Below are 22,286 nucleotides of genomic sequence, written 5' to 3'. Positions count from 1 at the left end.
AGTAAATCTGACTCAATGTACCTGTGCTTTGTTAAAAACAGTGATAGTTTTGCCTTCCTACCCCACTTGGAAAGTTAATAACTTCTTAAATGAAAAGATGGAACTTGGTGTACACTGACGAAGACAAAGGGAATCAGGAGCCTGGATTTCAGTAGCCCCTTGGGCAGCTTTAGACTTGGGTTCTTGCTCAATTCTCTTACATTCTCCCTTAACAGAAGTGTCTTCTTTCAAGGTTCTATAAAAGAGATAATTGGGGTACTTCCTATTAAATTTGATCCTGTTGCTACAGAGCTACACATTTATGAAACTAATCCTAAATCTCCATTTCCATAGCTGAGACTGTTAGCATTGAATCACAGGACTCATTTTCTCTCTTGTAATGTTAATCTGAGAAGCACACCAGCGATTTATATGCTCCGGGACTTTGCATATATCCTCTCAGATTCTTGGCTCTGACCCCAGTCTAACCTAGCCCACAATGTAATTGTGACAAAGCAAAAGAAATGACAGTATTTTTCTGAGAATCCTTTTTTAGGAAAGAAAAAATCTTGAAGGAGAGAGAACTTCTTTTCTGAACCTTAGAGAAAGAAATGTGTCACTTACTTTGACATAACTATATCTCAACTGACTATATCTCAACTGAATGTGCAATGATGGTGATACCTGAAGAAGTAATTAAAAAATCAGTCATCCTAAAATGCAAAGCAGCGATGCTAAAGCTGGTACTTTGAATACACGCCTTCTTCCATGGTGCGTTACTGACGGAGTTTGTCTATTTCCCAGCCTCAGTGAGCTGGTTCTGTTTTGACCTACTGCTCTGTGAAGGGACTGCATCTAGAAACATACCGTGCACTTTAGCTTTTTTATTCAAAACTACAACATTAGGGAGAAACTGATCATAAGGAATTCCACTAAGGTACCCATACCTCTGTCACTGCCTTTCAGTTTTCCCTCAGCTCATTGTGCTAGTAGTACATTTGTCTGGAGTTTTGGTCTTCTGGATGAGTAACTCACTGCTGTCAAATTTTGGGTCAACTTTTCCTAGCCTTTTTTTTTTTTTTTTTCCCTTTGCCTCATTGTATCATCCCCCTATCCCCGCAACTCTGCTTATTATTTACTTAAATAGCAGGTATTTAGTTTTATGTACAGAATTTCTACTTCCTGTGGCGTAGTGGTTAAGAGCTCAGCTGCTAGCCAAAAAGGTCAGCAGTTCAAATCTACCAGCCGCTCCTTGGAAACCCTGTGGGGCAGTTCTACTCCGTCCTATAGTGTCACTGTGAGTCAGAATCCACTGGATGGCAATGGGTTTGGTTCTTTATTTATTTATTGTTGGTGAGGTATATATACAATTTGTGAATTTGTGCAAAAGTTCACGAAGGTCCTTGCAAGCTACTTGGGCACGCCCTCTCCTCTCTGATTTTTGATCACTTTCTCCCCGGGAGCATCACATCACCTTATAGGCATTTCATTGCCTCTTGGAATTTCATTTTTTACTTCTCTTTCTTGTTTCTAGTCTCTTTATATCCCCCACCTTTCTCCTTGCTTCACCCTGCTCAGTTTTTTCAAGGACCTCTTTTTTCCCAGCCAGAGGAATCAGAAAGAGCATTAAGCAGCCAAGAGGGACTCCCGTTTCCAAGCAACAGATCTTATCACTTGGCATCTGAAGGCCACAGCAGGACTTTCGGTGACTCATGCTTCGTGCAGCTCTTGTCATTACACCAGCTTCCTGCTTATGCTAAAGCTCTCCTCCTTCCTGTCAGCATTACTCCTCTTTGGGAAACCTGACTTCCCAAGTCTTTGAGATACCCCAGCCTTTCCAGGAGCTTTCTTATTTACTTGTGTTTTTTCTGCACGTGTTCCACCTCTCCACCTTGACTACCTAGTTTTTTTTCTCCCATTTCTACACAACAGCAGCCAGATATTTCTTTATATATCATGCAGCTTCAAAGTTTGAGGAATTTGAACTTCAGCACCCTTGCTCAAGGTTATTGTGATCGCTTTTATGACATCCAGGTAAGTTTTGCTTGAAAATATCCCCCCATTTTTATTTATTAACGTCTGACTAGTCCACAAACATTCTGTCTTGGGCTTCTCCTGGATCTTCACTCTCTGATAAGGGAGGGACTAAGCCACAGGTCGTTATTTAAATGTAAACTGATTAGCAGTTTAACCAAAAAAAAAAAAAAAAAAATACACATAGTTATCATCCAGTGGATTCTGATTCATGTTGACCCCATTTGTGTCAGAGTAGAACTGTGCTCCTTAGGGTTTTCAGTGGCTGCTTTTTTGGAAGTAGATTGCCAGGCCTGTCTTCAGAGACACCTCTGGGTAGACTTGAACCTCCGACCTTTCAGTTAGTAGCCGAGCACATTAACCATTTGCACCACACAGGGACTTAAAATAAAATTTAAAAACCTTTTTTTTTTTTCAGTCACATTGGCCACATTTCAAATGTTCAATAGATATATGTGGCTGATGGCTGCCATATTGGACAGGACAAATCTAGAACATTTCTGTTATGGCAGAAAGTTCTATCGAAGAGCACTGTTAAAGACTGGAGTCCCTTTTTCTCTGATTTGAACCAGGTGATTGGCATCCATGAACCCCCCGGCCTCTGCTAGCCGTAAGTGTGCCGTCGTTAAAAGCTTTGAGTCCTAAAATGCTTTGACATCTAGCTTGGTGAATGATTTGTTGGTGATGCCCCAATTTTTAAAGGACGTCAAAATTTTCGCCCTGGTGCTTCTTTGAAAAACTGTCCATTTCTCATCTTTATTGTCCTTTGTGGAATACATGAAAGACGCGTACTAAGTCTTTGTCTGCTGTCCAGCCTCTCTCTTCTAAGTTGTACGTTGTAATTTTGCTGATGTTGCCATTTAGACCTTCCAAAGAGCCATTATGTTGAGTAGAAATCATTTAGTCCCTCCTTTTTGTTGGGTTTCACCTTTTCTCCCCCATTTTCACTCTTCTAAGGTATTATGACTAGCGAGAGCTGAATGTGTGCAATTATGCCATTTTCTTAGACCCTGGATGCCCTGTAGCTCAGACTGAGAACCCGGTGATCGTTGCCAGAATAATAGCAGGGGCTCACCCTACTCAAAATTCCAGTCTCCCCTTTAGGCACTCAAGTGACGTCAGTGTTATATTTTATGTAGCAGTATGTCTAGCTTAGTGTTGCATGGTTTTACTACACAGACATTTGGTCTACCGCACTCTGATTATCTAGATTCTAAAGCTTCGTGTTAATAAATAGCTAACTGTGGGGAAAGACTAGGTTTTTATTAACATGTGGCATTAACACTGCTGGGCTCCATGGATAGGCTGACATAGTGTCATTGTTACAGAAGATAAAATTTCAAGGAGGATTTACAAATCAGCTAGCAACGGATGTTAGAACAATAGCTCAGGATTTTATGGTGGTTTAGTCATTATCCACCCCCATGCTCTTATTCCATCAGTCAACCCGTATTTCTTAAAGTTTTACTACAGGCCAGGCACTGTGTTAACTGCTGGGATAGTCAAAGGCGAGGACAGGAAATGGCAGCATGAGTACATGATGGAGTAGAAAAGTGAAGGGGCTGCTCCATGGGCCTCTGACCTGTGCAGATGCACAGGACCCCTACTTAGAAGGGCCTGTACTTGTGTAATGTTTTGCTCTCACTGTCTTGAAATTCTTAATACTTTTTGTCCTAGGGGCCCCACGTTTTCATTTCACACGGGGCCTGGCAAATTATGTATCTCGTTCTGGAACAATAGTGTGGTGGGACACAGAGGGTTACTTAATCTAGATGTGGTGGGTTTGGGAGAATTGACATGTACGTTGAGACACGGAGGAGGAGGACTTGGGCATGCAAAGGAGACTGGCAGAGAAAACCACATCGCAAGCTGTAGGTGGACAAGGGAGAGCAAGGAGAATTTGGTTGATTACCCTAATGGTGTCATCAAACCATTGTGCTTCCATCTTTGTCTTGGGTATTTACCTAATCTGAACCTACCTTGGGCCAGCTTAGACGCCATCACTTTTTAACTTTTAATATCCTTAGTATGATTGTCTACCAGCATGATTTATAGTAATCCCCTGATGCTGGCGAGTCGATTTTGACTCGTAGCAACCCTATAGGACAGAGTAGAACTGCTCCATGGGGTTTCTAAGGAGCGGCTGGTGGATTCAAACTGCCAACCTTCTGGTTGGCAACCATAGCTCTTAACCACTGGGCCACCAGGGCTCCTTTTAGATTTTTAAATCATGGTAGCCATGCTCACCAAAAAAGAAGAGAAAATGATGTACAGGAAACCTTAGACATGTATACACATAAGAAATGGAGATAGGGGAAATATGTTTCCTTATTTGCCAATGCAATACAAAAATATTTAAGTGAAGCAAGCAGGCTCTGTGGTGGAATTTTCCATATTGTTATATTAAAATATTAGGCATACAGAAAATGTGCTGTAGTTAACGAATTTTCTTTCTTTAATGACATAAATTGGATCCTTTCTTACTGAAGTTTTTTGCTGTTACTTGTAGGATAAAGACCTTGTCTCAAAAGAGCCCAAAGGCCCTGCTTGGTGTGTCCCCTCCCAAGCTCTCCATGGTCACCCACACCAGCCTTGCCTCTGGGTCCTGCCGTCCTGGCTTCTTTTAGTTCCTCTCATGCAGTAGGCTTGTTCCCACCACAGGTTCTCTGTACCTGCTCTTCTTTCTTCTTCTCCAGCCCCACTTCCTTCTTTTGCACTCCCCAAATACACACACCTTCTAGGCTTGTTGATTCCTAGTCCTAATCAACTGATGTCTTTACTTCCTTAAAGAGCCATTCCTGACTTCCCGAACTCAGTTCATTCCCCTCTTATGTGGCCTCGGAGCACCATGAACCTTCTGCTGTGTTATTAAACTTTAGATTTACTTATGAGATTATTTGAATCATGTCTGTCTCCCCCCTTGGTTTGGCTTTTCAGTTAAGGTTGGGGTTTTTTGGTTTTTTGTTTTTGTTTTTTTTTTCCTTGGGTTCCTTTTTGTTGCAAGGGGTTCTTAACCCGGGGGTTGGGGTTTTGGTTCCCTTCGGGGTTCCTTTGGATTAAGGCCTTGGCATTTTCCTTTTGAAACTTGGGCCTTTGAAACCCTTTTGGGGCCCGTTTTTCTTTTGCCCCCCTTGGGTTGTCCTTGGTTCGGACCCACTTAATTGGCACTTGTTTTGTTTTTTGTTTTTTGTTTCCCTTCATTGGTTCGTTGTTTGTTCGTTGGAGGGCTTTTGTTGGCCTTTGATTAAGGGAGGGAGGGTTTATTTTGAATTAAAATTAGGGTTTTGATTTTGGGGGTTTTTGCTTTTAAAGGCCCCCAATTTTTTTGCCCCACCAAAGGTTTAAGTTTGGGTTTTGGCCTTTTACTTTCTTCTTTTTTTTGGAAAAAGGAGTTGGAAGGCTTTCCCTTTTTCACCTTTCGTTTGTTTTCCAAACCAGTTTTGTTTTTTTGAGTTTCTTCTTTTTTCCAGGGGTTTTGTTTTTTGTTAGGAATTGTTCTTTAATTAAACCCCCTTGTTTTGGGTTGATTTTTGCTTTTTGTTGCCCTTTTGGGCCGGGTTAAACTTGCCCCTTGGGTTTTCCAGGGGGCGGTTGTTGGTTTTGACTTGCGACCTTTTTTTTTTTTCTCTTGATTTCTTTTTTTTAATTGTTGTATTTAAATGAAGTTTACATTTCAAGTTAGTCTCCCATACAAAATTTTTATACATACGTTGTTAAGAGACCCTAATTGCTCACCCCATTCTGCAACAGCACACTCCTCCTTTCCACCCCTGATTCCCCATGACCATTCAAGCAGCTCCTAACCCTCCCTGCCTTCTCATCTCACCTCTGGACAGAAGCTGCCCGTTTGGTTTCTTGCATCTACTTGACTAAGATGAACTGCCTACCTTTTGGTTAGCAGCAGAACACTTAACCACTGCACCACCAGGGCTCTAGTCACTAAATGGCAGGGTGCAATTGGAGCACCACATCCAAAACCAAAAAACCCATTGCCTTTGAGTTGATTTTGACTTAGAGCGACCCTATAGGACAAAGTAGAACTTCCCCATAGTGTATTCAAGGATATGATCGTTTATGGAAGCAGACTGCCACATCTTTCTCCTGCTGAACGGCTAGTTGGTTCAAACTGCCGACCTTTTGGTTAGCAGCTGAGCACTTAACTACTGCGCCAGCAAGGGGGCTCTGAAACAGCCTTCCATGTGTCCAGCACACCATACTGCTAAATAAAATGTTGTCCAAAGGGTGGGTTCCCCTAGTCCCTAAAAACCTTCCTCTAATGTGTACTTATATGAGATTTTTCCATAGAGGAGGAAGAGACATTTTATTTACTGCAAAATGTTACCTAGGAACCAACAATATAGTCATTTCCAGGAAAAAAAAAAAATTGTTTCATGTTAGCTGAAGGAAAGAAGGTATTTGAAAAAAGAAATAGCGTTCCTTAGAAATACTGCCCTGCATTAAAAATTAAAAAAGAAAAACACAATTGTAAAGTTAAATAGAAAGATACAAACTCATGAACTTTTTTGTGGTAATGGAAAATGTTGTCGTTGTTAGGTGCCATAAAGTTGGTTCCAACTCATATTGACCCTATGTATAACAGAACTTAACCCTGCCTGGTCCTGCACCATCCTCATAGTCGTTGCTATTTTGAGCCCATTGTTGCAGCCACTGTGTCCAACCATCTCATTGAGGATCTTCCTCTTTTTTGCTGACCCTCTGCTTTACAAAGCATAGTGTCCTTTTCCAGGGACTGGTCCCTCCTGGTAACATATACAAACTAGGTGAAACGAAATCTCACCATTCTTCCTTCTAAAGGGTATTCTGGCAGTTCTTCTTCCAAGACTGATTTGTTCGTTCTTCTGGCAGTTCATGGTATATTCAATATTCTTTGCCAATACCATAATTCAAAGATGTCAATTCTTCTTTGATCTTCCTTATTCATTGTCCAGCTTTCACACACATATGAAGTGATTGAAAATACCATTTTGAATCAGACAATCATATGGTCTACAATGCCGGGAATGACAACTTGAAGAGAATGGCATTGCATTCATTGTCAAAAAGAACATTTCAAGATCTACCTGAAGAACAGCACTGTCAATGATAGGATATTATCCATAAGCCTATAAGGAAGGTCATTAATTAGACTATTATTCAAATGTACGCACCAACCACTAATGCCAAAGGTGAAGAAATTGAAGACTTTTACCACCTTCTGTAGTCTGAAATTGATCCAACATGCAGTGAAGATATATTGATAATTACTGTTGATTGGAATGTAAAAGTTGGAAACAAAGAAGAAGGATCAGAAGTTGGAAAATATGGCCTTGGTGATAGAAACAATGCCGGAGAACACATGATAGAATTTTGCAAGACCAATGGTCTCTTCATTGGAAATATCTTTTGTCAACAACATAAATGCCAACTATACACATTTGGACCTCGCCAGATGAAATACAGAGAAATCAGATTGATTACATCTGTGCAAAGACACAATGGAGAAGCTCAATATCATCAGTCAGAATAAGTCCAGGGGCCAACTGAGGAACTGACTGTCAATTGCTCATATGCAAGTTCAAATTGAACGATTTCATTTTGCTTGGATCCACAATCAACACCCACGGAAGTAGTGATCAAGAAATCCAAACGATGTATTGCATTGGGCAAATTTGCCGCAAATGAAGTCTTTAAGGTATTAAAAAGCACAGATGTCACTTTGAGGACTAAGGTGCACCTGACTCAAGCCATGGTATTTCCTGTCACTTCATATGCATGAGAAAGCTGGACAATGAATAAGGAAAACCAAAGAAGAATTGATGCCTTCTAATTATGGTGTTTTCAAAGAATATTGAATATCCCATGGACTGCCAGAAGAACAAACAAGTCCGTCTTGGAAGAAGTACAGCCAGCATGCTCTTTGGAAGCAAGGATGGTGAGACTTCATCTCACATACTTTAGATATGTTATCAGGAGGGAGCAGTCCCTGGAGAAGGATATCATGCTTAGTAAAGTAGGGGGACAGTGAAAAAGAGAAAGACCCTTAACGAGATGGATTAACAGAGTGGCTGCAACAATGGGTTCAAACATGGCAACAATTGTGAGGATGGCACAGAACTGGGCAGTGTTTTGTCCTGTTATAGATAGGGTCACTGAGAGTCAGACTGACTCAGTGACATCTAACAACAACAATAAAAAGTTCAAGATGAAGTTGAAGAAAATTAAAACAAGTCCATGAGAGCCAAAGTACAACCTTGAGTATATACCACCTAAATTTAGAGACCGTCTCAAGAGTACATTTGACGCATTGAAAACTAATCACTGAAGACCATAAGAGTTGTGGGATGACATCAAAGACATCATGCATCAAGAAAGCAAAAGGACTTTAAAATGATAGGAAAGAAAGGAAAGACCAAAATGGATGTCTGAACAGACTCTGAAACTTGCTCTTGAGCATAAAATAGCTAAAACAAAAGGAAGAAATGATGAAGTAAAAGAGCTGACCAGAAGATTTCAAAGGGTGGCTCGAGAAGACGAAGTAAAGTATTAAAATGAAATGTGCAAAGACTTGGAGTTGGAAAACCAAAAGGGAAGAACATGCTCGGCATTTCTCAAGCTGAAAGAACTGAAGAAAAAATTCAAGCCTCAAGTTGCAATATTGAAGGATTCTATGGGCAAGAAATTGGACGACGAAGGAAGCATCAAAAGAAGATGGAAGGGATACACAGACTCACTGTACCAAAAAGAATTGGTCGACGTTCATCCATTTCAGGAGGTAGCATGTGGATCAAGAACTGATGGTATCTGAAGGAAGAAGTCCAAGCTACACTGAAGGCACTGGTGAAAAACAAGGCTTTAGGAATTGACAGAATACCAGTTGAGATGTTTCAACAGAAAATAGAAGATGTTTAAAAATATTTAATTTCACTAGACTACCTGGTGTCAGTTGGGATAGGAAGCTCGAAGCTTTCTTTGTAACGGGGTCGTAATCTCTCCCTGAGAAGTTGGCTCCTTGTTCTTGCTTGTCTAATTAGCTTCCTCTAGAACCAGGGATTTGGGGATTGCATGGCTTGTTCTTGGTAGAGTCACTCAATATTTTGACTGGTGTTCCTATTTATGGGAGAAAAATGGATAATTAAACACATTTACTCATTAAAAATATAACATGTGGACTAAATATTCATAAACATCTGCCAAAAACTAAGTACTGTGTGGAAGTAATAATTTGTTTGTGGTCAGATAGATACAGGAGAGTGTTAGTTATTTTTTTATCCAGTGTTTGATTATGCTGGGATTTTAATGGAAAAGGACAGACCTATTTTGATTACCTTTAATTTTTAAAAGCTGTGAATTTGAGAGCTAAGTCTTGAATCAAGAAATATCCTGTTTTAAAAAAATATCTATTTATTGAACAATTATCCAAAGAATTCTTATAACAACCCTTGTTCTAAGTGCTGTGGTTACACTGGTGAGCAAGACGTGATCCAGTTGGCAAGACTATTTGTACTTGTAAAGATCACTCTACATTTACACCATGGATGAAATTAATTTTTCAATTGCAAGTGATAGAAAGTGGTAACTTCAGGAAACAAGAGAATTAGTTGGCTCAAATAACAAGGATACTTGGTTTCATTTGTGGCATGATTTAGGGAGTCAAATGTTGTCAGGAATCTCTGACCATCTCTCAACTCTGCTTTCTTCTATGATACCTTTATTCTCTGGAAGGTTTTCTTTGTATGGTGGCAAAGAATGGTCATCAGCTTATCTGCCTACCTGTCATCCTGCCTACCTGCAACCACCTTATTATCCCACTGTCAAGAGAGCTTCTCTTTTCCAGTATTTTCAACAAAAGTCCTCAGATTAACTCTCATCAGAAAGATGAGATCAGGGAATGGAATGCTGGGTTTGGTCATGCGGTGCTTGTGCTTAGAAGGTCCCCTCTCAGATCACATCACCAGACAGTAGGTGAGAAATTATTCTCCCAAAGGAAAATCAGGAATGGATGCGAGACCATCAAAGGCGGCAGATGGGCATTCCATGTAGTGTTACTGTTTCTGGCATGTACACACTTTACTTTTTTCTTGCTGGCGGAAGCAATTTTTCAGATCAGTGCTTTAGGCTGTCCTTTTGCCATTTTTATTTTACATCCTCCCTCCTAGGAACTGTGCTTTTTCCCCTTTGTTGCATTCTTAAGTTGAAGTTTGGGTGCCCTTGTGGGTCCAAGTTTCTCTGCTAGATGCGATTTCTGCTGAATGTCCCCTGGCAGCCTGGTTTCTCTTCCCCAGGGGGCCTTTTTGTCCTGAAGATGTGTAAGAATCTCCACAGTCACCAACCCTTTATTGACTGGGGACATTACTTTCCTGGAATGTACTAAGGATCATCCAGAGCTTTGATGGGAGAACGTGGATGATGACATTTCTAAGGTACTTACTAGTTTTCTGTTTCTCACGGATACCATCTCACTTGGCTTATAATTTGTCAATTTAAAACAGCAGTGGTCAAAAAAGTTAGCTTTTAAGGTATTTGCTACTTATTGCCGCCTCCCCCCAGTGAAACGAACAATAGTATATGTGGTATTTAGAAATCAGCAAACTTTTTTTTGTCGTTGTTGTTACTGTTACCTATTCCTCCTGTCCTGTGCAATGATGTAGTTTTATTTCCATTTTGTTTATGGGGCACAGTATGTCATAGTGTTTTTGGTGGCCCCCAAAAGCTCCCAAGATTCTTTATATATTCATTTTGTTTCATGGAGATTCCTGTTGGTCTCTTTTGATTTAGGTTTGACAAGTGGGAAGGATGGGGGCAGAGGACAATTGTGGATTGACTTATCTGCATGATCTTCCATGATTCTGCTGCACATTCTATTGGACAGTCTTTTCGTTAACTAAGGACATGTGCTGACCCAAAATTTCTTTCTTATTTAACTGAGGAGAAGCCAGTGACAATATAGGTCATCCATGCAATTTTACCCCATGTTAAAAGAATCCTCCAGCTGGGTTTCAAGTGCTCCTGCAGGGGCTTGAAGCTGGGGAGTGAATAGCATCACGCATCCCAATATGTCAAGTTGATGTTTAAGGTTTGATGTCTGCTGGGGTTTGTAGTTCTTTCACCCAAGAGCTTTAAAAAGGATTCGCCAGAGCGGAGGAGAAAAGGAAGAATCTGCAGAGGCTTGACTGCCATGGCAGAAAGCATATAAATCGTTACCGAAATAACCTTCAACCTTTTAGCTTCACTGCGTGGTGCCATTGACAAGTCTCAGGACATACAGTCACCCAGCGTAAGGAAGCTGACATTGATGAAGTGCAGGATAATGTTCCCCATCACACCTATCAGAACCAAGGCTCTTCCTTTTTATTTTAGTTTCCTTTGAAAGTGTAGTCAATAATCTCAACCAATATTAACTAATAGGTCTTCTCTCCCCCTCTCCCAATCCTCCCTCCCCGAGTTGGTACGGCCTCTGACAGGAAGGGAGTGGTCACCTGTTTCTCCAAGCTCCTTTGCAAGGGAAGTCTCCTTTGAGTCCTGGGGGTATGCCCAAGAGGTGGTCCTTCACCTTGGAGATGGCAAGTGCAGTTCATTAGTTTGAAGGTTGGTATTGGCAGGAATCCATTGACAAGAACCTTGCGTATAATCAGAGTGCTCATAGAAACTGTTAATAAACTATGCCATTGAAAATGAAGGGTAAAATCTGCTTCATGTGTTAGATTAATTACATCAGCCTAACAGTCATAGAGAAGGGGTGGTGGAAGATACCTCTTTGGAACTGTCGTCACTTCTTCCATTCATTCCCCAAGCTTGCAGTTCTTTCAAGTGTAATTGCCAAGCCCTGCCTGAATGCCAATGAGTCCTGACTAGGAATTTTTGGAGCCTCTGACCATGATCCTCAAAATGAAAAATAAGTTCCTAGTTAGTTGTAGGGATTTGACCAGCTCAGAAACTTGGTAACAAATTTCATTTTCTATAAACGTTAGCTAGAACAGATTCTGAGCAGGTTTCCATTTTCATGGTGGGAAACACAACAGGAAAAAAATGGATTTCCCAGGAAGTTCGTAAAGATCTCAGAATTCATTCACAAATATCAGAGCATTGTTCCCCAGGGTTCAGCCACTCACTGTCCTCCACAACTTTTGCAATGTCCGATTGCTCTCTGAGCACTGTACCTGTAATTCAGTTGGTATACAGTGGGTAGGTTGCCACTGTGCTTCTTACTGAGCCTCTTCTATTGGTGAGGAGAATTTAAATTGAAAAATACAAAACAAGCAAACAAATGATACAAACATGTACAAGCACATATAACACAACACACACGTACATATATACTCACCTTGATTTGAGAATACTTACTTGAACACCAAGAGGAGATGCATTTCAGATAGTATGCAACTTATTATTTTATTCAGCAAATGTTTATTGAGCATGTATTGACATTGTTCTAGGAACTGGGGTAGAAATGGGATTTATAGTGAGGGTGATAGTCGCAAAATAATGGAATATATATGTTACTTCATATGTACTAAGAATATAATAAAGCAAGTTATGGAATGAAAGAGTGATGAGACAGAGCTTTTTAGAAGGAAGGGAGATGTGGCATTTGAGCAGAAATCTGACTTATACGAAGGCTCCTCCATATGAAGAACTGAGGCAAAGGTGGGGGGAAGGGGCTTCCCAGGCAGAGGGCCGACTCAGTGCGTGGAATCTGATTGGCATATTTGAGGGGCAGCAGCTGTCTATTGGAAACCCTGGTGGTGTAGTGGTTAAGAGCTACGGCTGCTAACAAAAAGGTCAGCAGTTTGAATCCACCAGGGGCTTCTTGGAAACCGTATGCGGCAGTTCTCCTCTGTCCTGTAGGGTCTCTACGTGTCAGAGGCGACTCGACGGTAACAGGTTAGTGGTCTATTGGAAGCATTACTGTAGCAATTGGACTCTAGGCCACCTTGACAAGGTTAACCTCCCCTTCTTGGGACGCAGCTACGAATAGTTTCTAAAGGTCTTTTCCTCCTGCTCTTCCTCTTCTTTATTTCTCACCCCTAAATCTTTGGTGTTAGCTTAAGTTGTCAGGGCACTCCCATAAACCCCCAAAGAAAGTAGAAAACTAGTTCAGCAAAGAGAAAGTAACAATATGCTTTTTACTTTTGGGGGAGAACCCCGGGACATGAAGGCAAACTCTATGTATCTGTCCATAAATCGACGGAAGTCATAGAGTTCAAGTTTGAGGGGTAGACTTTTTGGCTTCAGCTTCACTACTACACTAATCTTTGTGTAACCTTGGGCCTTAGTGTACTCGTCTATACAGTGGGGATAATAATAGTACCTTATTCTCGGGGTAAGTGTGAGGATTAAATGAGATAGGACATGGGCAGTGCTTAGCACAGTGCTTGACTTGCTGTTAGTATTCAACAGATTTTGGATATATGTTTATACGGAGGACAGATACCTCTTTCTGAAAGCTTGAAGTAGCAAGTAAAGACGAGTATACTTCCCAGTTCTCATAAGACTTATATAAAGAATTTAACTTGTCCCTAAGATAATGGACCGTAAATCAGTACCCTATGGGCTCGTAACTGTTTTCCTAAAACCTTCCTCAAAGTATCCTTTCCATTTCTTATACTCCTGTGGGATCCCTCTCTCTCAGTTCCCTCATGCTCAGGCATTTCTAGAAATTTTTTTTAACCAACTCAAATTTAGTAAAACTGCATCCTTATAACAGAAGCCAGCCAACGTCGGCCACTTCTGTTGATTCTGATGATTTGTTTAAACATCATAATATTGGAGAGTTTGTTTTTTTTTGGTTTAGTTAAAAAGAACAAAGTAGACATATATTCACAGACATAGAAAGATACCCAAGATGCTGTGTGAAAAAAAGGAAGTTGCTCTCTATCCTAGTATGATCCTATTTATATCACACACACACACACACACACACACACACCCCGATAGACATACCTAAAATTGTTCACCAAGGACACTTCTGAGTAGTGGGACCTACTGGTGTTTTCCACATTATACCCTCTGTACTGTATGAGACTTCTGTCAGGAATATACATTTCATGATTTCTCAGCATAATTTTTCATCCTTGTGAGTACTAAGTGGAAAAAACAAGTGAATTTCTTTAAGGAGAGGGGAAGAGGGAGGGGAAAATGCTTCTTCCCTTTCCTTATCTGATGAAGATAGGTATCATTATAATCTCATTTGACCTCCTTAGTTTTCATTTTGTCAACCTGACAGGCTGCCAAGCCTATTGCAAAACATTATGGTCCCTCGGGTTACTGTAAATGATACCTGCATATATCAGGTTGAAAATGAAATTGCTTATGACGATGAGCTATGAGGATTCTGCATGCCTGGAAATGACATTGACGGTGTCCACCGCATGCATCAGTGGCTGCGACTTACCCTTGGTTTCCATTTTTAAATTCCTGAATAAATTTGGCCCTTTCTGAATGGCAGTTGGGTGGAAGGCACCCAAGATTTAAGGCTCTCAGGAGCCAGAGAACACCTGAACAGCGTCCTGCTGGTGGAGCACTGGGCCTAGAAATAACCAGCTGAAGACCCGGACAAGAATTCCTTCATTTAACAAATATCCCTTGAGCGTCTCCTCTGTGTGTGGTGGCCTCAGCTGGGAATGAAGTATCTTCAGCTACCCCGGCACTATGGGTTCCTCTGATAACACAGAGTCACAGTGCGCGTCGCCGAGTCACAGTGCGCGTCGCCGTTTATCATTGTTCTCATCGCTCCCCTATCACTACCATCTGGCTCGCTTGCCTCATTTAGGTCACTTGCTTGGCTTCTGAAGATATTTGCATTTCTGGTCTCTCACGTATGCTTCCTAAGAACTTGGATTCAGTCTAAATAAAACCTCTTTTGTGTTGAGACCCCGCGCAGCATTTCCCACCAGCTGGTGGTTTTTCTCTGGTTTTCCTGTCCTGGAAAATTGGAGCGCAGCGTGCCCGAAGTGACAGAGTCGGAGGAAGTTATCAAGAGTCGGACCAGTATGTCAGTGTAACTGGGCAAAGAGGAAACTTGGCTGAAATAGAATTGCCCTTTCAACGTACTCTTGCTTTAGGTGGAACTGCCCCATGTAGAAGTGGGAGCGGGGTGGTGGGAGGACACCAGCAAAGGGCTGGCAAGCCCTGCTTAGGCAGCCGGTGAAGAACACCGAGCACTCTGTGGGCCAAATAATTAACTTGACAGCTTCATAGGAATGCTCTCCTTCTAGCTCACCTTTTTTTTTTCCCTTGACCAATTACTTTCAATAATGACGGCAAGTCGACTTCTACCCCTGACTGCGTTAGAGATTATAATGTCAAAAGGGCCTGTGTAATGTCTTCTGTGTCTTAATAAACCTGTCAGCTGAGGTTACATTATTTTCTAATTTCCATCAGAGAAACATGGGGTAGCGCAGCCGGACAAAGACGCCAGGCCGTGGTGTGTGCCCACAGGTTGCCATGATGTGCTCATCTCAGCGACCCCACGGCTGGCTGGCAGTGCTTGCTGAAGGACAGGCCCTTCTGTTAATTAGGGCCCGTTGATGTTTCGGTGGGAGGTGGTTCCATGATCCTGCTGTATGGCTGTCGGGGGAACTGTTGGTAACCTGTTACCTCCTTCTTGGGGAGGAAATTCTGCTGGTGTTCTAATTGTTTGGTTAATGTCCGTCATTTAAAAATGAAACCGTCTTAAAACTTACTGTTAGGATGAAATGAAATTGTATTTCTAAGCACTTAGTGGGGTATCTGACAAATAGAGAACACTCAACAGAGCAGCTGGAGAAAAGCAAACCAGATTCCCATTATTACGAGTCCCTTTTTTTCCTAAATATTTAGGGTGCTGAGGCAGAACCGAAAGCTGTAACTGGTTAAATAAAGGAGTGAATCAATGAACCCACGAATAAGCTAGCGAATGGGAAGATTCATAACTGACCACTACTTCTAGTGCATTTAGCTAAACTGGTGTTTGATCCAACTTCTATTTAATAATCAGTGGTTTAAATAGATGACTATGGAAAGTGTAAAGATTAGTTTCAAGAATAAAATTTCAAAATCAATTTTTCATTGTGGTAAGTATATATATATATATGCCTTTTCAACATTTTTTACATGTACAATTCGGTGACGTTAATTATGTTCATCATGTTATACAACCATCACCGCTATGTGTTTCCAAATTCTCCATCACCCTTGACAGAAGTGCCCCCTAAGCAATTACTCCCTCTTACTTCTTCCTGTCCATCCTTGGATACCACTAGTAAATGCTGGTCTCTATTTTTTGCCTATTCTAGATATTTCATCTTTGAAAATATTGCAGATGATCTTTCCTCTACTTGTTTTCCTTTGCTGTTGAGTCATAGCAACTCTATAGGACAGAGGAGAACTGCCCCCATAGGGTTTGCAAGGTTATAAATCTTTACAGAAGCAGCTGCCACATCTTTCTCCCATGAAGCGATGGGTGGGTTTGAACCACTCATGTTTTGCTTAGCAGCTGAGTGCTTTAACCACTGCATCACCAGGGCTGCTTTCCTCTACTTGGAAACCCAAAGTCTCGTGCCCTCCAGATTATTTTGCTTTATGATTAGAGTGGACTTTAAGTGGCCGTTCTGTCCCTCCCTCTCTGACTCTTCACAAAGCTGGACTCTGGACAGTTCACATTCACATGCCCTCAAGTACATTTCTCTTCACAACCTGCCTTGTATCACAGCCTTGCCGTCAAATGTTCTTTCCAACATCCAGCTTCCATTCTTCCTGGTGTTGTTAGTGCTGCCTTTAACCAATTCTCAGCAAAGAAGCCCCCTCCCCATGTGCCGGATTAAGGGGTGAGTTTATCCACCCTGTGCTAATGTAGCGCAATTGCAAGGCAGCGGGCTCGGCCGAAATTGATGCTGCATTGCAGTGAAAGTTGATTTTCCCAGGTGTCCTCTCTTTGTTGTCTCCATATGCTGGTGGTGACTCCCTGCCCTGTCTACCTTTCATTTAGTAGAAATGGGGCCACACAGCTGCTTGCTCACTTCTGCCTCTTCTGTTGGTTCTGGCATGTTTTTTCCCCAAAATGGAGGTCCCTTCTGAGTCACCGACATTGAAACACTCTCCGCGTGCAGCTTACCTTCTGTGCCTGGCAAACATCCTTTCTCCAAAGCATGCCCCTTTGTTTTCCTTCCAGGTGGAACGGTGCCCTTGGAAATGTGTTCCTTCCAGATGACTGAGTCACGCCAACTCTTACGGAAGCAGGACTTTGCTCAGGCCTTGCCAGTAGACTTGACATTTGTGAATTGCATCATTAATTGTGCTTATGAAACACTCACAGATTCCTAAGTACTGGACACAACTCATCCCCTACCCTGGTCGCAGTCACAGAAATTACACATTTATGCAGGATTGGCCGTGACTGCAGCAGGCAGGCAGGCGGTCTGGCGGGCAGGCCGATGTTGCGCCATTTCGCTTTTACAAGTTCCGTAATGAACATGGGGAGGGTGTTCATTGTATCAACTGCCACAGGCTTTTCAACCATAAGGACACCACAGTTGGCAAAGCTACTGATCTGCCACCTTTTAATGGCCTGATAATTAAAAATGATGGGCAGATAAAAATAGAGGAGCTGAACATAACCACGCAGGCATTTCTTCTCTCCTGATGGTCTTGCTCCTCAGGAGGTATGTGGCTCAAGGGCAGAAGCCAAGCCAGAACTTAACTGGCCCAACCGTCGCTGTCCTATCTTTTTGCCGTTACAGTTATATTACCAAAGAAATGCATTGTTTCTGTGTCAGAATATGAAGTGGATAATAGTGTTCTTTTGCTTCGTTTGAAACACAGGTAAATGTTTTTATTAAAATTATCAGTGTCCTATTGTTCCTACGTCGGGAGAGATTTGAATGTATTTTAATTTCTCTCTCTCTTTCGCCCTCTCATTCAGCTGTTTTACAAGCAACAATGTGTTATTGGTTTGGAATTGATTTGGGTGTCATATGTTGTCATTTGATAGAAAACAGTTTAGCTAAGCTGCTTGACATCAGAACAGCTGGTAGTGTCACTTTTGTTAATGTCTTTAACCACATTTTTAACGAAACAGCAGATGCTCATCACAAAAGCCATTTTCCTTCTCTACCCGATTGTGTGAAATCAGCTAAGCTGACAGCTGCGGCTTGAACAGGAGCCCTGTGAGTGGTTCACTTGACCCCAGGAGAGGACCACGTTTTTAGGATCTTAAAGCTCATGGCAGTGTGGTGAACCGAAGGATACTTGTAAAAGCAAACTATCCAAAACGGGTTTCTTCTGTAAGAAGAATGCTTTGAAGATGTGGTAGCTCTGGAGTGGACCGGAAGCCTCGGCCTCGGGACTGTACGGCACTAGTTTGCACCAAGTGAGCAGCCGGAGCTGATAGCGAAGCAGGCCTTGTCGCTTTTAGAAGTTGTCCGACATCATCAGTGTTTTGCAATTCTTTATTTTTTTTTTTAATTGATTTTGGTTTTTTAGAGCAGTTTTGGGTTTACAAAAACAAATCACGCAGGAAGTACAGAGGGTTCCCATATATGCCCTTTCTACCCTGTACACAGTTTCTCCTCTTTTTAATGTGGATTTAATATATAAACATCTATTATTAACATCTTGGACCGACGTGGTATGTTTGTTGTGATTGGTGAACCAATACTGATATATTATTATTAACAAAAGTCCATCATTCACATTAGGCTTTACTCTTTGTGTTGTACAATCCTATGCATTGTGACAAATGCGGAACATATTGTGTCCGCCATTACAGTATAGTATGGAATGGTTTCATTGCCCTAAAAATGCCGTGTCCTCCCTGCCTCCTTTCTTCCTCCCTCCCTCCCTCTCCCTTCTTTCTTTTCCTTCTTTCCCTCCCTCGCTCCTCCCCTCTCCTTCCCTCCTTCCTCTTTCCTTCCTTTCTTCCCCAGGGCATATTCCAGCTAAGCAAGCACATACGTATATGGAATGGCATTAGTTTTCTGAAACATTTAACAGTCACGCACCACAGACTGTAAACATTTTCCCTGAAAGATTTCCACCGAAATGCTTTTCAATATACCAGACATCTTATTTTTAGGTCTTAGGCCTATGTTCATACATATGACCTCCTTGATTCATAAGGAGGTGAAATATTTGGAAGACTGTCATGAAAACCAAGATGCACGTTTGCTCATTTGTTCGTGCATTTAGCGAGTATACGTTGAACCAGTGTTGAGTATGAGGAGGTGTATCCTAACGATGAAGAGCCTGGTCCCTGCAGTTGGAAGTCCAGTCAATGTGTCTCCACTGTTTGTGTACCCCGTGACTTTGGGCCTGATGCTTCTCTGTGCTTCAGTTTCCTCAACTTAGAAATGCGGGATAAGCCAGTACCTACCACACACGTTTTGGGATGAATAAAATGAGTTAATGTATGTAAAGGTTAACAGACAGGTCAGAGCAATGCCGGGCAACTTATTGTTGTTGTCAGTTGCTATTGAGTCAATTCTGACTCATGACGACCCCCGTGTGCAGAATAAATAAACTCCATAGGGTTTTCAAGGCTATGACCTTTCGGAAGCAGATTGCCAGGACTGTCTTCCAAGGCACCTGTAGGTGAGTTTGAACTACCAACCTTTTGGCTAGTAGTTGAGCCCTTAACCGTTTTCTCTTCCCAGGGACTCTGCTTGGTATATAGAAAGCACTAAAAAATGTGCTAAAAAGGTATATTGCTAGGAAAGTGTGTGCTTTTTGACAAGATAGGAGGTGAATACAGGCTAGAGTGGATATTGTGACGGACTCTCCCATATCCAGTCCATCCGCATTGTGTAGTCTAAACCATGCATTCTCCACAAGAGTAAAAACTGGCTTTTGGCTGGTGGGGGGAGGGAGGCGAAAATACTCTTTTTATGTATAAAGCACAGAAATACTTAACCTTTTGCCATCAAGTCGATTCCGATCCATGGTGATTCCATGTGTTATAGAGTAGAACTTCTCCATAGGATTTTCTTGGCTGTAATCTTTATGGGAGCAGATCTCCAGACCTTTCTTTTGTGGCCACTGGGTGGGTTCAAACTACCAGTTTTTTGGTGATTAGTCAAATGCGAACTGTTTGCACTATGCAGGGGCCTTAGACACGTATATGGTACATAAATAAATATACAATAAATCTGTAGTATTGAAATTTCATGGGTGGAGGGTGATCAGGAAAAAAAAATGTCTAAAGAGTCTGGGTGGGGGGGATGACGGAAAAAACGTTGCCACACATTGCCCTAAAACCAATGCCTTCCAGGCAGAGACCACGAGCAGTGCACCCAGAGTTGAGCAAGGTGGGTTTATCATCATTGCAGTGAAGGAGAATGCACACTTTGGTGAACGGGAGGGAGTCTCAGTCAGAGGGCGTTGGAAAGAGTTTGGACTTTGGTTGACTGATTTTGGGTCAAGTCCAAGGAAGTGGGGTTCAATCTGGATAGGGTGCTGTCACCGAGTAGAGGTGGTTCTATGACTGGGTATTTAATATGTCTTGTCTCCAGGCAGGGCCGACTCGAGGGAGGCTACAGCTGTAATTGGTTAAGAAGCAACGTTCATTCCTACTAGCCGGGAGAAGGGCGTATCTGGGGCTTTATGTGTTGCACTGTGACTTGTTTCGGTCTGTGCTTAGATAAAATTATGAAGGGGTTTTGTTTTATCTCACTTTATCGTGGTCTCAAGAGTGACCTTTCCTGCTGTGGATGTTCTGTGAGATTGTTTATGTCCATCAGGAGAACAATGTGGTCTACCGACGAGGGCCAGGCCAGCTTCTACCAACACTAAGAACTAGGCCGAAGGGTCAGACCAGTTTCCAGATGTCAGGGGCTCTCCTCGCATTCCCGCCCCCCGCCCCGGCCATGTTTCTTTCTCACCAGTGAGAGAATCATAGTAATTCCATCCACCTTGCCAGACCTTGCCAGGTATTGATTCGAAGATGAGCTGGTCTGAACCAGTTTGGGTCACTGAACTGCAAGGAGGGGCTTTCTCATGGTTTCTGAGAAAGAGAAGCTAGTCTTTTTCAGGAACTGAACAAGGAAGCCCAGAGCACCAACTGCTACTGGCAGCTGTCTTCTGACCATGTGGAGAAGCGGCCTTAGGACAAAGCCTGCACGAGGTCTATAGAGCAGAGCGCTCAAAAGGGCAACTGTTACATTGCTCGGACATTGAAACTACCTCACCTCTGCACTTCCTGTTTTGTGAGACAGAAGTTTCACGTTTCGGTAGCTGGAAAGATCCTAAGTCTCAAGCACATTTCCACATATGAAATGTAGACATGTCTGAAAGGTTGTATGTAAAGTGAATTTTGTTATCTTTTAAAATTACGTGAAAATTCACGGACATTTAGTTTGGGAAGCACATCCTTTTGGAAAACAATTCTAGGACGTGTTCTTGGAAATATGTAAGTGGGAAGATGATGGACTGTTTATTGCTGGGACAGTATTTTGCTTTTCTAGGCATTATATATATTTTAAGTTGACTATTAAGAAGCTCAGTAAAGGTCTTTCTATCCCCACTCTCCCGTTTCTTCAAAGCTTTCTCATGGAGGCTCGCCTTGCTGCCTTTATGTAGCAGGCCCCACGCTAAAGGGCTCTGGTTGCTAATGACAAGACTGTTATTATTCTTTCCTTAGAATATTCCTCAGAATGTTCAACATGGAAGGCACGTTAGAGGTCATCTAATCAAAACCCTCATTTTAAAGATGAGTAGACCGAGACCCAGAGAATTGGGATTTCCCAAAGGTCAGGCAGCTACTGGCAGGAATACTGGACTTCCCATTCTGCAAGGTATTAAAAAACCCTTGGTGTACCTCCTACCACTTCTGAATCCTGCATGCTTAGCAGACATAACTAATCCCTCACTGCACTCTTCCCCATTAAGTTTCCAGGCCATCTTGGAATCTTCAATCCAGTGCTCCATCAATCCATACTAAATGGATCATTATTGGCGTATACACTGAAACTGTTATTGTACCATATACATTTTACAAGTCAATATTTATTTCTTAATAAGGAATAGCTATTTCAATATAGAGATACATTTTAATCGTAGGTGCTGTATAGCACTTGTGACTTGTGGCTTTAGTATATAACGATATATGGAAGAAGCGTAGTTTTGTTAGTAGAGTAATGCACATTAATTAAAAGCCAATATTTTGTTATCAAAGAGATGGAGTCACAATCTCTACATTAGGACAAATGCTGAAAAGGAAGGGACTGTTGTAATAGAATTCTTGAATATTTTGTTTTATTTTAAAATTGTTCGGATTGTGTCTGTGATATAAGGCTACAACAATA

General features: G+C 41.8%; 1 protein-coding gene across 2 annotated transcripts in view; it reads left to right on the top strand.

Moving 5' to 3' along the window:
- Nucleotides 1-1,721: 1,721 nt before the first annotated feature.
- FHIT (fragile histidine triad diadenosine triphosphatase) overlaps nucleotides 1,722-22,286 on the top strand; it is a 502,502-nt gene continuing 481,937 nt past the window's right edge. For both annotated transcript variants that reach the window (XM_023727690.1, XM_023727694.1), the window contains exon 1: nucleotides 1,722-2,013. In XM_023727690.1, coding sequence (XP_023583458.1) covers nucleotides 1,936-2,013 — 78 coding nt within the window. In that variant the 5' untranslated portion in view covers nucleotides 1,722-1,935. The remainder of the gene's footprint in view (nucleotides 2,014-22,286) is intronic.

Source organism: Trichechus manatus, unplaced genomic scaffold, assembly GCF_000243295.1.
Source record: "Trichechus manatus latirostris isolate Lorelei unplaced genomic scaffold, TriManLat1.0 scaffold00001, whole genome shotgun sequence".
NCBI classification, from domain to species: domain Eukaryota; kingdom Metazoa; phylum Chordata; class Mammalia; order Sirenia; family Trichechidae; genus Trichechus; species Trichechus manatus.
Note: the sequence above shows the minus strand (reverse complement) of the source record. Positions and strands in the feature narration are given on the sequence as shown.